The following is a 15,414-nucleotide window of genomic DNA, read 5'->3' on the forward strand; positions in this document are numbered from 1 at the left end:
GAATGCTTAAAAATCCTGCTATGGCTTATTTTATGGGTATGTCTTAAAATATGAGAAACAGGGTAGGTCAGTCTTCAGAAGCTCATTCCGGCAAAGATGGAGTCATGTTCTAGATAACTTTGTCCATAGCCTGCTTAGATATAGAAGACAGCGACTAAAGAATGCTGCTCATAAGCAGCTGAACAATACTTGTCCCAGCAAAAAGCTCTTAAAGCCTTCCAGATGAACCATTTAGCATTTGTTAAAGGGCCGTTGCATGTCATCAGCACACAGTAAACCTGCAGTGCGTTTTTTCTTGTGTCCTATCTGTGGCAGGGGACAGAGTAGTTTTGGTAGGGTTGCCATATTTCATAGAAATATGTGAAAATCCAGACACAAAAGTTGTTGAGCTTTTGCTTTTGCTTTTTTCAAAATCTCCAAACAGGAAATTTATTTCCGCTGTGGGTTGCCATATACCCAGCTATGCTATTGTAGCATAGTTCAGAAACAACAGAGCTTCCCAACAGAGCTTCCAGGTGAAGTGGCAATACTGAGGGTGTCATGCCTGAGGGCCCCTAAAATCTTGGAGCACTGTTCATACCCAGACCCATTTCTACATGTGAGCACACATTTAGGCCTTTTAAAAAATCAGCAAGGCTCTACACCAGTGTTTCCCAACCAGTGTGCCTCCAGATGTTTTGGGACTACAACTCCCATCATCCCTAGCTAGCAAGACCAGTGGTCAGGAATGATGGGAGTTGTAGTCCCAAAACATCTGGAGGCACACTGGTTGGGAAACACTGCTCTACACAAACACACTGCAACATGACTTCTTCCCCAATCAATTATATTTTGATTTGTTTGTTTTAGATTAGTCCATGATTTTATATTTTTGTTTTAGACAGGTTGTTAACCACCAGCAGAATCTCATACCCTCCAACATTTCTCCGATGAAAATAGGGGCATCCTATTCAATACTACTACAGTGGTACCTTGGTTTAAGAACAGCTTAGTTTATGAACAACTTGGATTAAGAACGCTGCAAACCTGGAAGTAGGTGTTTTGGTTTCTGAATTTTGCTTTGGAAGCAGAACATGTTCCGCTTCCTGTTGAGTGTGTTCCGTTTGTTCCCGCTGCTATGGGAAAGCACGCCTTGGTTTTAGAACACTTTGGTTCAACAATGGACTTCCAGAACGGATTAAGTTCATAAACCAAGGTACACTGTACTAATCATCATCATCATCATCATCATCATCATCATCATCTCAACATTTATACCCCAGCCATCTGCTTGGGTTGCCAAAATAAATATTTGGCTGACAAAACAGTCTTCTTCTTCTTTGGCGATCACTCGTAGCCGAGTAAGATTGTCTTCCATAAACACGGTTTTAACGATGGGTCCGTAAGTGACTGTGGAGGCCAATTCTGGATCCACACGTCCTTCCACAGTGGGGACATTGGTTTCCAGGCAGGAGTTGATCACAGTGTGGATTTGCCAAGCGTGCCTTCCTCTTTGCACACTTCTCCCTTGCGTCCTGAGTTTGAGTGTCTTCAAAGCCTATGACACCTTTGGGAAAGGCCGTTCTCCAACTGGAGCACTCGCAGGCTAGTGTTTCCCAGTTGTCAGTGTTTATACTACATTTTTTAAGATTTGCCTTGAGACAGTCTTTAAACCTCTTTTGTTGACTACCAGCATTACGCTTTCCATTTTTAAAGTTCGGAATAGAGTAGTTGCTTTGGAAGATGATGTGTGCATTCAAATGATGTGTATACTGCAATCTCCATTGTGTGCTAAAAGTGGCCTCTTGGTGATTTCATCCAGGAATTAATTCTGAACCATGGCACATATAAGGCATCTTCTGTGCCCTGGAAAGGGCCAAGCATTAGTACCTTCTAGAAGCAATATAGGGCTTATTCAAAGTGTGTACCTTATTCCTGGTTCCCCACCACCACTTAAAAAAAAAAAAAAACACCAACAACACAGAGGAGGTTTAAATGGCTTTTGCATTTCCCAGAACTGTAATGTAAATTTGAAGTCTATATTGGCCAGAATGCATATTAGATTTTTAAATGGCTTTCCTCCACATGGACATTTAAATGCACAAATCATGCAAGAGAGGCTTTTAATGTGCGAAAACATCTTCGGCAGAGGAGACAGGAGAGGCAAGGTGAAAATTACCATATCCTGGAGACCCACCACTTAAGAGCCAAACAGTTGCTATTTTCCAAACCCTAAATCCTCAAAAGAATTGCAATGTTGGGCTGCCTGCCAATTTAAACAATTGCCAGTAGGCCCGATGATCCGGTTGCAATCAAATAGACAGAAAAAAGCAGTAACCACTCAAAAATCTCAAAGAAACAGATTTTTCATGTTTAAACAATTCCAAAGGAAGACTCCTTCTATACCCAACAATATAAAGAGCAGGAGCATTGTCTGACTTTGAAATGCCACCAATAATGTCTAATAAATCCAAATGCACTATATATCTGAACTGACCAATTTGGGAGTTGCGTCCGGGTGCTCAGATTGAAGGGTTGGTAAAAAAGAAAAAAATGCAAAATGTGGACTTTGTTTTTATTTACAGTCTCATTTCCCCTACCCTGAGATATCATAGAATTGTAGAGTTGGAAGGTACCCTGAGAATCATCTAGTCCAACCCCCCTGCAAAGCAGGACTATGCAACTGTCCCATACGGCAGTGGTTTTCAACCAGCGTGCCATGGCACCCTGGCCTCTGTCCCTCTTTCCTTCCCTCCCTCCTCTGATGCCGTCTCAGGTCTCTGCCTCAAAGGCTTTCACGACTGTTTGTTGCAGCAGCCCTGGCTACAAGCTCCCCAGGCGAGTGGTGCCTCTGGGGCTGGCCAGGGGGTGCTGGTTGCAGGAGCTGATGTGGCCTCTGAGTAAGCAAGTGGGCGAAAAAGCCCGGCCAGCCAGTCTACCAGCCCTTGCTGTTGGGAATGGACAGACATGACCCAAGTCCCTATGGGGCAGTGTGAGGAGGCACCTCTCTTTGGGGCGGGGGGGGGGGGCATCTCAGAGACCAAGAGCAGCAGCAGCGGCTGCTCAGAGGCCTCCCAAAGAGAAGGGAGAGAAGAGAAGGCTGAGGGAACACTCTACAAGGGAAGGTGTTCAAAAAAGGGTGAGAGGCTGCCAGCTCTGCAGGTAAGGGGTGATATAACAGGGCTCCTGAGCCCCACAGGAGTGCCACAGAAAGAATGTAGTTGGTCAAGGGAGCTGTGGACTCAAAAAGGCTGAAAACCTCTGCCTTACAGGGATCAAACTTGCAACCTTGGTGCTATCAGCACCACACGCTAAGCAAATGAGCTATCCAGGATATCCAACTGAGCTATTCTCACTGTTAATTTAGAACACCGTCAGTGTCTTACATGTGCTAAAGGAAATGTGCCATTTCCCACGAGATGTAATTCACACATTCAAGTTCATCACTTGCTGGCTGTAACATCAAATGAAGACTTCCATGTGTGAACAAACCCTTGGCACTGCAGAAATAAAGTTTGCATCGAGGTTTTAAGTATCACATATGCCCCCTTTTTTTAAGTACACAAAATCTCATATACAAGTATACAGTAGATACACTTGCATGTTTTAACATGTAGTATGTGAATCTGGCCTTAATATACAGTATAATTATTATTTGCCCTGTTGTCTGTTTTGAAGAGCATTGTGATTACTTTGATAATACATATATTTAGGGGGTGGGGGTAATTCCTATATACTACTGCACTGCTGTTATGTGTGGCCTTTCTGAAGTGCATGAGATTCTTTCCCAGTCTAGAGTCTTCTACTTACAGCTTGTTTTCACTTTGAATTCTCATTTAGAGAGAACATGTTTCATAATGATTGGCTGTCTGTGGCTACATACAAGGAAGTTCTCAAGTGGGGGATTTCTCAGTGGAAGTTCCCATCTAACCTCAGTCATAAACCAAACAGGACACTGCCTGAGTTCTACTTTTCTTAAGTTCCTGGGGAGAAAGCTTTCTAATTCTGTGAACATTATCTACTTTGTTATTATTAGGAACGGAGGCAAAATTAAAAGGTTCATCAAGAGATTACGTACAAGGTAACCAAAATATTTCTTTGTATATAACCCATAAACAAAGACTGTTTGGTGCTGCTGAAATATATGGTGTGAAGTTAGCAGTATGCTGCCTTGTATCAAGTCACTATTTTGAAGAAAGGGCATGGCATCTATAATTCTAATATTATTTTTAACTGATCTGGTGCTTCTGTTTAAGTAATTAAAGTTGGGCTCGTCTTTTGATTCTTAACCTTTGTGCCTACCCATAGGCTACAAAAATGAGGTTCCAGTCTTAAACACATTTGACTAGGAAGGAAGCCCCATTGAACTTAATGGATTTACTTTTCAGTAAACACAACTGGGGCTGTGCATTGACAGCAGCCTCACAAATATAGCATGTTAAAATTCAATAGGTTGCCTGAGTAAATCCATTCTCTGCTTTAAACAAGTTATAATCGTTTTTGTTAAGATTGCATATATCCCTTCTCCTCCTAATATGAACTTCCCCATTAGAATCGAATTTTACTCATCCTCTAGCACTGAGACTTATATATGTGTTCTGCTCAGTCATCACAATTCTGGTACAATCATGCATAACACTGTGAACATGATTTGTGTGCTGTTTTTATGGTGATGCCTTATGGTAGTTTAGTACTAGAGCACTGGGGTCCTGCTAGGTACTTAAAAAACTAGAGGACCAGGCCCATGACACAAATGTATATAAAACTTTCACATGTTTATTTATACATAGAGATACCCCTGGAAAATTAAGGTGGTTGGTGGCTGAGGTCTCACCAACACTGCACTTGACATGTGCACAACTATCCTATAAATTGCTTGTGCTCAAGAAACATTTTTTAAAAAAACACACATTTAAACAGTGATGGAGAAGTACCACCCATCCCATAATAACAGCACACCCCCTGGACTAGGATTAGTAATTATATTTTACAGTGATTTAGTACTAGGGGAACATCTATAATAATACTGAGCTTTCAATGCTGATGTTACAGTATACTAGGCACAACACATCAGGAAGCACTTTGTTACAAGGGGGCTGGCACAAGAGAACTTGCCAATGGATTATGCTCACTCCTTGGTGGGAAGAAGCAAGATAGAAATTTGTCCTACCACTCCCCCTAAGGCAGGGGTGGGGAGCCTTTTTAGCCCACAGCACCGGATCTTTATCTCCTATGGACTAATTTTGACAGCTAGGCAGAAACACCAACCTGTCAATCATCTGGCATCGTAAGGGCCTAAATTATACCATTCCAACCATTTTTGTTATATAACTACCGTGGTGGACAGGTACAGACGAGTGCAAAAAAATCATCAGACTAAGACTGTACTCCTATACATACTTCACCTGAAACTAAGCCCCCACTGCTTTGGTACTTATTTCTAAGTCAACATGTACTGTACTGTATTTTTCCGTGTATAAAACTAGGGTTTTTTCCTTTAAAATGTCAAACATTAGGGGGATGTCTTATACACGGGGTCATCTCTCCCCCCCCCCATTTTCTTAAATCTGAGTCCCCCCAAAATAGGGTGTCTTATACATGGGGGCATTATATAGACGGAAGAATACGGTAAGTTGACTATGGATGCCACCTAGTTAAAGCTGTACTGTACCTTGGACTCCCGTTGATCTTGATAAGAGAGACAACACATGCCTAAACCTCTGTATCTGAATTATGAATGTTTAGATTAGGACCTGGATTTTACTAGATAGAATGTTGGACATTATTTTATTTTTGCTTCACGTAAGATGAATCATGTTACCATTATTAGACAGAAGTGTTTTTGTGGGGTAGAAGACATTTATCCACTTGATGTGGGCCATCTACTGTTTGAAAATGTGGATAGAGGATGGGCTATTAATGAGTTCCATCCCAAAGGTATTTATAAATATATATATACCGTATATTCCGGCATATAAGATGACTGGGCGTATAAGACAGCCCCCAACTTTCCCAGTTAAAATACAGAGTTTGGGATATACTCGCCGTATAAAAAATACGACCCGGCGTATAAGACGATCCCCGACTTTTGAAAAGATTTTCCTCGGGTAAAAAGTAGTCTTATACACAGGAATATACAGTGTGTGTGTGTGTGTGTGTGTGTGTGTGTGTACACACATACATACATACATAATACATATAGAAAGTGCCATGTGCTACTGTGAAGACACCAAGGAGGAAAAGTCTTAAAACTTTTCTCAAAACCACTAGAGAAACTATGCCAATTATGGCGGATTGTGCATGCATTTGGGAACCCATTTATTAATTTAAAAAAACAATCTATTTGCATGTTGGTAGTGCTAATGTTCCAACCCATTTTGGATTACAATGTAGCCCAGTAATGGGTCCCAACCCACCTGCTGAAGTCTAGTGCAGTAGTGTCACTGGGCCATAAGAGCTCTGATGAGCTCTCCATGGCAATGAGGCAAATCAAGACTGATCTGGATGGTCAAACAGCTGCAAGGATGGCGTGGGGAGCATCACCTGAGCCGGAAGCAAGCAAGTCACCCCATTTCAAATCCCACCAGGGCATAATTACATCTCTGCACTATAGCAGGGGTGGGTATGTGTGGCCTCCAGATGTTGTTTTCCCCAACCCACATCTCCCTTCTTTTTTCTTCTGTTTCCCATTGGACAGTGCATCAGTTAGGGCTGAGCCTAGCAGGCTGTCCTCTGCACAGCACTGCAGGGGAACTTCCAGACACCTGGGTCTTCCAGATGTCAATGAACTCAGACTCTCATCTGCCGCAGCCAGCAGGGCCAACAGCCAAGGACGAAGCGCCTGAGCTGCACCAGGCTCTCCATCCACCCCGACTCAAGAGCAAGGGGGGAAACCAGGCGTTTTCTCCTTCACGCTCTCCGGGCGGGCTTGGATCGGGTCCGACGAACTTGGCTAGAAGGGAGGAGACACAGGGAAGGGACTGGAAAACAGCCAGCGGTGTGGGGACTGCGGCCAGGAGCGGCCAGACAGTCGCCCTCTTCTGTTTCCTGGGCGAAGGCAGCGGCAGCAGCCGGAAATCTGGCCCGTGGAAAAGGGCAAGGGGTGAGAGGAGGCGGCCCTACACGGGCGGGGACCGGCTCTGGGGCTTCACCCCGCTGACCCCACTTGGGCAAGGCGATCTCGGAGGCGCCGCGCGCAATTTTACGCGCCCAGTCACATGGCCCGAGGAAGCCAGCAGGAAGTGGATTGTGGTTCCTGGGTTGCGCGTCAGGGCCGCTGCTTTGCGCCCGGGCGCTTGGAGAGGCGAGCAGAGCGGAGGTGGCTGCGAAATCCGCGAGTTTCCTTGCCTTTGTAAGTAGCCCGCTGTATCCCAGGCTGAGCAAACGAGGGCGATATCCCTTCTCCTCTCTGTTACCAGCTATTGCCAAACGCGTCTCCTTTTTGTCGTTGTCACTTGCCCGCCTTTAACCCTCTGCGCTTCCGAAGGAGCATTTCCGCGGCAAAAAAAGTGCGGTGCTCAGCCGCATCTCAGAAAAGCTGGCGTGTGTTTCTCAAAACGGCGCGATCATAAACTTGTTTACTTCTCTTTCCCTTTTCTTTTTGTAAGCCTGGATTTATTCCGAGGGATCTGCTCCCAAATTCAGTGTGCATGGGAATGCCGCCTAACTAGCGTTGATTCTTCTTCTCCGCGCCCCCCCCCCCCGAAAGAAAAAAACTTCCCGGCGTCTTTCTGCTCACTAACTCGGCCTGAAGAAGTTTGAAGGGATACTTTCAGTGCGTCGGTCTCTCGTGCATTTCCTTAGAAGGGCGGAAGTGCCTAGGGAGAAAGAAAACACACGCATGCAAACAGAGGGATAGGCAGGCGTTTAGGTAGCTGTTTTTGTCCAGAACCAGCTGCACCTGGAACAAGAAAGGACTGGATGGGTTCTGGGTTGGCCCCTTAAGTAAGAGAAAAGGAATTGAGTGTTTTAATGTGCGTGTGCCCTTCACAGGAGCAGAAGGGCAAGGGACAGGGAAAGCTTCCTGTTAGTTGTTTTCAAGGCTGTTTTGTGCAAAAGCCCTGTGAGAAAATCACGTTAATCTCTTGTGAGCTCAGATGGCATCAAGTGTGCCTCCCATCTCCCTTTCTCCTTTGCCTCATCACTCACAAATGGAACTAGAACCCGGAGTGGAAGACTGTAAAAGTGGACAGGTCCACCGGCAAGACAAAAGACAAACACTTAGAATGAAAGAATTCTGAATTCGTCTGGAGTATCTTTCATTTGAAGTTGGTTCCCCTGATGTCATGGTAATGTCAGATGATTGACAAGTGGGGGGGTGAGTCTGCTGGCTGCATTGTAGTCCCCAACTCTGTCTGGTTGGGACCTGGAAAGCCAGGTTTCCAATCTCGACTCGGCCACAAAGGTCTCTAGGTGATCTTGGGCCAGTTGCTGCCTCTCAACCTAACCTCCCTTGCAGGGTTGTTGTGAGGATGAAGTGGGGAGGAGGAGAAGCGTGTACACCATCTGAGTTCCTTGGAGGAAAGATGGGACATAAATGGAGTAAATAACCTAAAATATTAAACACATAGTTTAATAGTTTAAGGTGTAAACGAAGGAAACTTTTTTTGTGTGGCTACTATTGTGAACAACTGGAGGTCACCAATCCTTGCTGATCACCCAGAGAGACTTATTTAGTAGATAAGTTCTACCTTCTGCCTACCCCTGATTTAGTTTTGTGGGGCTAACTGGTCACTATAATTAAGATCAGATTAGAAGTGCTTTTCTTCCCTTATATTGAGTGGGTTGGCATGCTTCAATCATTGCTTTCTCTTTTTTGCCCTATGTCCACTTTTTGATTGCTGGTGGCTACATAGTCTTGCTTTGGGAAAGGGGATGAGGTTGACTGTAGTGAGATGCATTAGGCCTCCTTTTCCACAGTGAGGTACAAAAACAGCAGCATGGGTCTCTTTAACATTTCCATTCTTCGCACAAGCTCTGGCATCCGGAGTCTCCCTAAGGATGCAGCTTGTGCAGAGTAGTTTGGGGTTAAGTCCTATTGAAATCAGTGGGGCTCCATGCCTTACTCTATATTGGAGGGTTTGTTCTTTGTTTTTTTCACTAGCTGAGGATAGGAAAAAACATGCTACGGAAACATTTACAGTGATGTCGATGGAAAAGTTGTAAATAGAAGATCAAGCTTGAACTTCTTTATTCAGCTGACAGGTTAGCAATCCTAAATGCACATTCCAGGGAGCAAGACAGGTGCGATTGACTTAGAGGAGACACGCACAGGTTTGCTCTCTCGGGCTGCAACCCTGTGCACAATTTACAGAGCAGTCCTAAGATGGGACTGGGGAGGAGTGACGTGGCAGGATCCATCGTTGCTGGCCAGGGCAGAAGGTGGTTGTGGGGGTGGGTGAGGCAGTTCTTCCACTTCTCTAAACTTTCTCCAGGTTGGCATAGCTAAGTGGCCTGAGGATTGTGCCTCTCAAGGGGTGGGGGTGGTGGGTGTTAAAGTTGTTCTGTGGCTTCCCACTTACTGCCATTGGCAGGAGAGACCTGCTGACAGTGGCTTTCCTCCTGACAGTGGCCTCCAGCCAGAGTGGAGAGAAACACATGCACATTGTCCCAGTGGTACTCCTCTGTTCTGGAAGAGGCTGACATCCTCATCCAAACCCCATTCCTGACTCCGTGTAAGGCAGCTTCCTATGGAGAATCTGAACCTCTGGCACTTCTTTCTTGCAGGACCAAAAGGTTGATTCCAGAGGAACAATGAAAAAACTTCACTGAGAGAAGATGACATGGTCCAAGATCACTTTTGCTATTCCTGCCAGAGCATTTGCAAATGGTCTGTATCAATTTGATGCTTTAAGAAATGCAGGCTTTGTTTGTATTGCCTTGTGTTGCAAGAAATCTAATTTCTTGTAACGCAGTCCATCTCAGAAACATCTCTCCCTAACAGAGTTTTAGAAAATGTTTTTAAAAGAATGTTAAGGATTGTCCTGAGGTTGACTATCCCACTGAATGGTGTCCTTGGGATAAATAAACAAAAATTTATTATTTTTCAATCCAGACATTAGATGCATGCATTTGGGCCACCCACTGGTTTCTCTGTTTTTCCTTGTAAGTGAGGTTGGAAAAGCAGGTTCTAAACTTCACTGTAGCCAATCATGCCACTTGTTGTTGTTGTTTTTTTAAAAAATAATAATCTGCAAGACATAACTTGCAACAGTTTGCTAAACAGTGCGTAGGCATCTTCAGGGTAATTGCAGAAAAGGTGAAAAAGTAAGCTTCAAAGTATATTATGTATGGTAAGTATGCAAAGAACACAGCACACTTATCAAGATACTTGAGATTTTGAAATTATGCTTTTTACGTGCATAGAACTGACCCAAACTGTTCACTTCCAGAAAGAAAGAAAGAAAGAAAGAGGGAGAGAGAGAGAGAGAGAGAGAGAACAGTCTTGGGCTTGGATGCTAGCATTTTGTTTGCCTGATCAGTGTTTGGGAATTAAGGAATTTTCATATGGAACATGATAGGCTAAAACCAGGCAACAGTATTGCAGAGCTGGCTTGCAAATATGAATGCTATAGGGGCTGCAGGTCAAGCAGCGGGGAAGCAAACCCGGTTCACCAGATTAAGAGTCTACCACTCTTAACCACTACACCACACTGGCTCTTAGGAGAGGAAGAGCTCCCACCCCTGCGTTAAAGGCAACAAGCATTGACACAGTGGCCTAAGCAGATAAGCTTTCTTTCTTCCACACCAGAATGCCAATAGTATTTTGAGGCATTTGCAAAACTCTGTCACATTCGGATTCTGCCTTACTCGAATGCTCAGAGTTTGCAGGAAAAAAGCACCATGACAACAATGGCCACATATGTGAAACAAATAGCTGCCCTCAAACATTGCCTGGTCAAGTTCCTGCATTGCAGGGGGATGACCCTTGAGGTCCCTTCTAACTTTACAGTTCTATGATTCTAAGCTGCCAAATCTGACCAGAGTGTGGGAACTGGCTAGCGCATCAGGAGGGAACGGTAGCAAGATAAAATGAAGCATGCCTTCCTTGATCTAGGGGCAGCGGTGCTGTAGGATTAACATGGTCTGCCCTGGGTGTGGTACCCACAGTAGTGTGGTATAATTGGGGTGAAGTAATTCAGCAGATCTCCATGCAAATTGCTAGGTGACTTTTGACAAGTCACTAGGGAGGTGTTTGGACAGTTCCCACCAGCAGCTGGATCCTGGGATCATGCCAGGCTGCATATTTGGCATTGGTAGGAAGAAGAGCTTCTGGCCATCATCTCCCTTCATGCTAACTCCACAAACACATGGCAGAGGAGGGAGTGGTTAACATTCTTGCCAACATCTGGTTCTATCTCATTCCCCTATCTTGCTTTACTAATGTGGCTGAGTTGCCTCGAGTTCCTTGGTAGCAAAAGTAGGATGCTATCATAATGTTAGCTAACCACAGCCATTGTCCCCATCCCAAGCTGAGGAATGGCCTCACCAGGAAGTCTTGCCTGGCAAAGACTTTGTTTCTGTCTGGTGCCAGGCAAATGTGTTTTTTATTCTGCCAGGCATTTGGACAGTGCAAATGGCCTGACTTTGGGGTGTTTTACTTTTTTGTTGTTCATCTGTACATGTGGGCATGTGGTTTATTTTATCGTGTCGGGTAGGGAGTTACAGTATACCTGTTTCGTTATAATGGATTGTTATTTTTATTGTAGATATTTTGTTTAATATATGTATAGCTTCACACAAGAGCAGACCCAACATAATTTACAGAGATAATATCCAATCCAACCTAACCTCCACCTTCACCTTCTAGGGCAGGCAGCTTTAGAGTTAAGGAAATATCACTCCGCCTGTGTGGGTGTTTGTTTGTTTGGCTGATTCCTTGCATTTAACTGGCATGTGCTCCTCAGGAAGAGTGAAACTGACTTGTCCTCTGTCTCTCTTCAGCAACAGAAGCTCACTTCGCCAAGAGCAGCTTAAGGGAGGTGCTATCCCTGGCCGATTTCCTAAGCTAGGCTTTTAGTTATGAGATAAACATATCAATTCCAACCATGCAAGGAAGTCTGCAAGATTTACAGGTCCATGAGATTTGAGTAGCCATTTGCCATCTTGTACATAAGGGGGGGGGAATTGGTTTAAATGTCAAGGGGTGTTTCTGGGTTTGGGGGGTTTTTTGTAAAAAAAAATTAAATTGTTGCCTGGAGGCACGTCTTATATGGCCCAGGAACCCTGATTTCAAGCCAGTTCTAAACCTTTTAAAGCACTAACAGGTTAATTGCATGTGAAATAATCTGCTTGCTACACAGAGCATTTACAGGGCAATCCTATAGATGCCTACTCAAAAATAAGTCACACAGAGTTCAGCAGAATATACTCCCAGTTATTAGTGTATACTATAGGACTGTAGCCTTGACTTCATTCTGAACTTGTCTTCTTTTGGCTCTATCTGCACAGTACAGTGGTACATCGCAAGACGAAATTAATTCATTCCACAAGTCATTTCGTGTTGCGATAATTTCATCTTGCGAAGTGCGGTTTCCCATAGGAATGCATTGAAATTTAATCAATGCGCACCTATAGGGAAAAGAAAGTGCAAAAAAAGGTGCCGACTCACCTGCCATGGCCGCTCCGGAAGTTTTTAAGGCCCTGGGGAGGGGGAAGCAGGAGGAGGGCCAGGGAGAGGCTCCCTCCCTCCTTCCCCAGCAGCCGCTCACGCCCAGCCGTTTGCGCCCAACCAGGCAGCCAGTGGGACTGGATGGGATGGGGGCAGATGGAGCGGTTCAGCAGCCCGCGCTCTGCTCAATGACGACCGCTCTCCTGTTCGCGAGCCTCCGCGCAGCCATGCCGTCCTACTCGGTGACGGTGGTGACAGGCAGCCAGTGGTTCACAGGCACTGACGAGTAAGTAAGGGAGGGGCGCGGGCGGGAAGACAATGGAAACTTCTGCCCGCTCCCTCCCTCCTTCCCCATCAGCCGTACACACTCCTTTCGCTGTTCACACTCCCAACCAGACGGCCTCTCTCCCGTTCGCGCGCCTGCCCTGCTTCATCTTGCGAAGCATGGCCATAAGAAACTTCGTCTTACGAGTCTCAAAAAAACTCGCAAAAAGCTTTCATCTTGCGAGTTTTTCTTTGTGCGAGGCATTCGTCTAGCGAGGTATCACTGTACCTCATTTGGCAAATGGGATCCGTTCCGGCAGCCTGTTTGCAACATGAAAAGGCCGCAACATGAAGCACTGCATTTGTGCACACGCGTGACGCATTGCGGCGCTTCTGCACATGTGCAAAGTGCGATTTAGCACTTCTGCACAAGTGCACAGGTCACGGACGCGCCGAACCCGGAAGTAACCCATTCCAGGACTTCCGGGTTCGGCACGTCCGTAACCTGAAAAGACGCAACATGAAGCGGATGTATCCTGAGGTATGACTCTGTACATTTTATGCAGCGTCATACCCCTTTTAACGGGGACCCAGGTGGCGCTGTGGGTTAAACCACTGAGCCTAGGGCTTGCTGATCAGAAGGTCGGCGGTTCGAATCCCTGTGACGGGGTGAGCTCCCGTTGCTCGGTCCCAGCTCCTGCCAACCTAGCAGTTCGAAAGCACGTCAAAATGCAAGTAGATAAATAGGAACTGCTACAGCGGGAAGGTAAACAGCGTTTCCATGTGCTGCTCTGGTTCGCCAGAAGCGGCTTTGTCATGCTGGCCACATGACCTGGAAGCTATACGCCGGCTCCCTCGGCCAATAATGCGAGATGAGCGCGCAACCCCAGAGTAGGTCACGACTGGACCTAATGGTCAGGGGTCCCTTTACCTTTAACAACTGTCAGTAGCCTGGACAAACTTCATTTCCCAGGATTCTTTGGGGGAAGCCATGACTGTTTAAAGTGGTATAGCACTGCTTTAAATGTATAGTGCAGATGGTGATTTTTTTTTTTTAAAGAAAAGGAAAGGTAAACGTGCCTGGAATCGCAGCCTAACTCTCTCCGAGTAGCAGAAATCCTTATTTTTAGTAACCTTTTTTTAATTGAAAAAAAATGCAGTCTCAGCAGAAGGGAATGTGTCTGTCTCCGAAGGATCTGAGCTTCTGTAGCTTGTAGAAATTGGTAACGGTTCCTTAAATAATCATAATGGTTTGCCTTAGATGATAAATAGAAAAGGGGGGGGGGCGGGAAGCAGAAGCCTGCTAGTGCCAAAGTTGACTCTGTTTAAATTAGAAATTTGTCACATTTAATTAATTATGTTCTGGAAGCTGTTCTTGTTTGTTTGGTATTAGATCTGAGGAAAGATAATTGGATTTGGTTTTGCAGCTAGCAATAGTCTGTGGCTACGGCAAACTGCAAAGTTTTGGTCAACAACTGGTACAACCTAGTAGTAGCTTTTACGGATGACTGTTGCGTTGGCGTCTCTCTATATTTGTGGAGAAAGTATCGTGGACACTGGAGTGCTTAATGCTGCGTTTTGAGTGTATGTTGGGTCGCAGCTGAGTGTTGGGTTGGTATAGCTTGAGGGAAAGTCCTCTTTGCCCTGGGCCAAACTGCTGCGTAGGCAACTGATGCTTTGCTTTCCCTTTTCAGTAACGCAGCCAGGTCCGCTGCATTTGTCATTTCTTCAGTGATGAGACACTGCTGGAAGGAAGCATGGATAAGAATATTGCAGAGCAGCTCAATAAGGCGTATGAAGCCTTCAGACAGGCCTGCATGGATAGAGATTCTGCTGTGAAAGAGCTAAAGCAAAAGGTACGTGACTGTTTTATGTCTGGCGCTACAGGCTAAGATTATGTTTCTGATGGCTCCTGAAGAAAAGTCGACTCCCGATTTCACACACAAAGAGGAATGGTCAACACAGTTGGATAATGCCAGGGGAATTCTGTTAATTATCTGGGGTGATCTTCTCCTTGCAGGTATGAAACTGTGCCGTGCAGCTTGTTCATCCTTGTCCATAAAATTGAGGTTTTTCCACCTGTCTCGGGTGCAGGTTGTTACCAGCTTTTAACTGTGGAGAGGCCTTGAAATGCATTTTATAGATACTGCTTCTCTGGTTGCCCTCCCCAAAGCAGGCAGTGCCTGGCCGGAAGCAAAGCATTCTGTAGGGTCCCTCCTTCTTGCAAGAGGAAGTGCGAAAAGAAGCAGTCATTTGGAACTTCCCCACTTTCATGTTAAATATAGCTGGTGCGTTATTTCAAAAGAGAGAAATTGCTTGGATGCCGTGCCAAGGGTTGTGAATTAACCCCATTTGTTTCCATGGGGGACAGCTAAGCATGGGCTTAATTTCTCCAGTAATAAGATTTACTCTGGCTGGATTGTGCTGTTGGGTAGTTAACCAGCCGGCAACTCAAAAATTCCAAGCAGCTTGAAAAATTATTACTTAAAGCAACAACGGCGTTTTCTGATAAAATTCAGAATTTAAAAAGCATCAGCATTTATTGTTAAAAACAGCCAGAT

The 15,414-nt window shown here is 45.1% G+C and overlaps 1 protein-coding gene across 4 annotated transcripts in view; it reads left to right on the forward strand.

Moving 5' to 3' along the window:
* The first annotated feature begins 3,936 nt into the window (after window positions 1–3,936).
* TANK (TRAF family member associated NFKB activator) overlaps window positions 3,937–15,414 on the forward strand; it is a 34,391-nt gene continuing 22,913 nt past the window's right edge. The window contains exons 1-3 of one of the 4 annotated variants that reach the window (XM_035132458.2): window positions 3,937–4,060; window positions 9,706–9,808; window positions 14,548–14,709. In XM_035132458.2, the coding sequence (XP_034988349.2) occupies window positions 14,611–14,709 (99 nt within the window). In that variant the 5' untranslated portion in view covers window positions 3,937–4,060; window positions 9,706–9,808; window positions 14,548–14,610. Of the gene's footprint in view, window positions 4,061–6,738; window positions 7,331–9,705; window positions 9,809–14,547; window positions 14,710–15,414 lie in introns of those variants that run through there. The other 3 variants (XM_035132466.2, XM_035132448.2, XM_060280174.1) reach the window with 3 other exon arrangements.

This window comes from Zootoca vivipara, chromosome 1 (assembly GCF_963506605.1).
Source record: "Zootoca vivipara chromosome 1, rZooViv1.1, whole genome shotgun sequence".
Classification (NCBI taxonomy): Eukaryota; Metazoa; Chordata; class Lepidosauria; order Squamata; family Lacertidae; genus Zootoca; species Zootoca vivipara.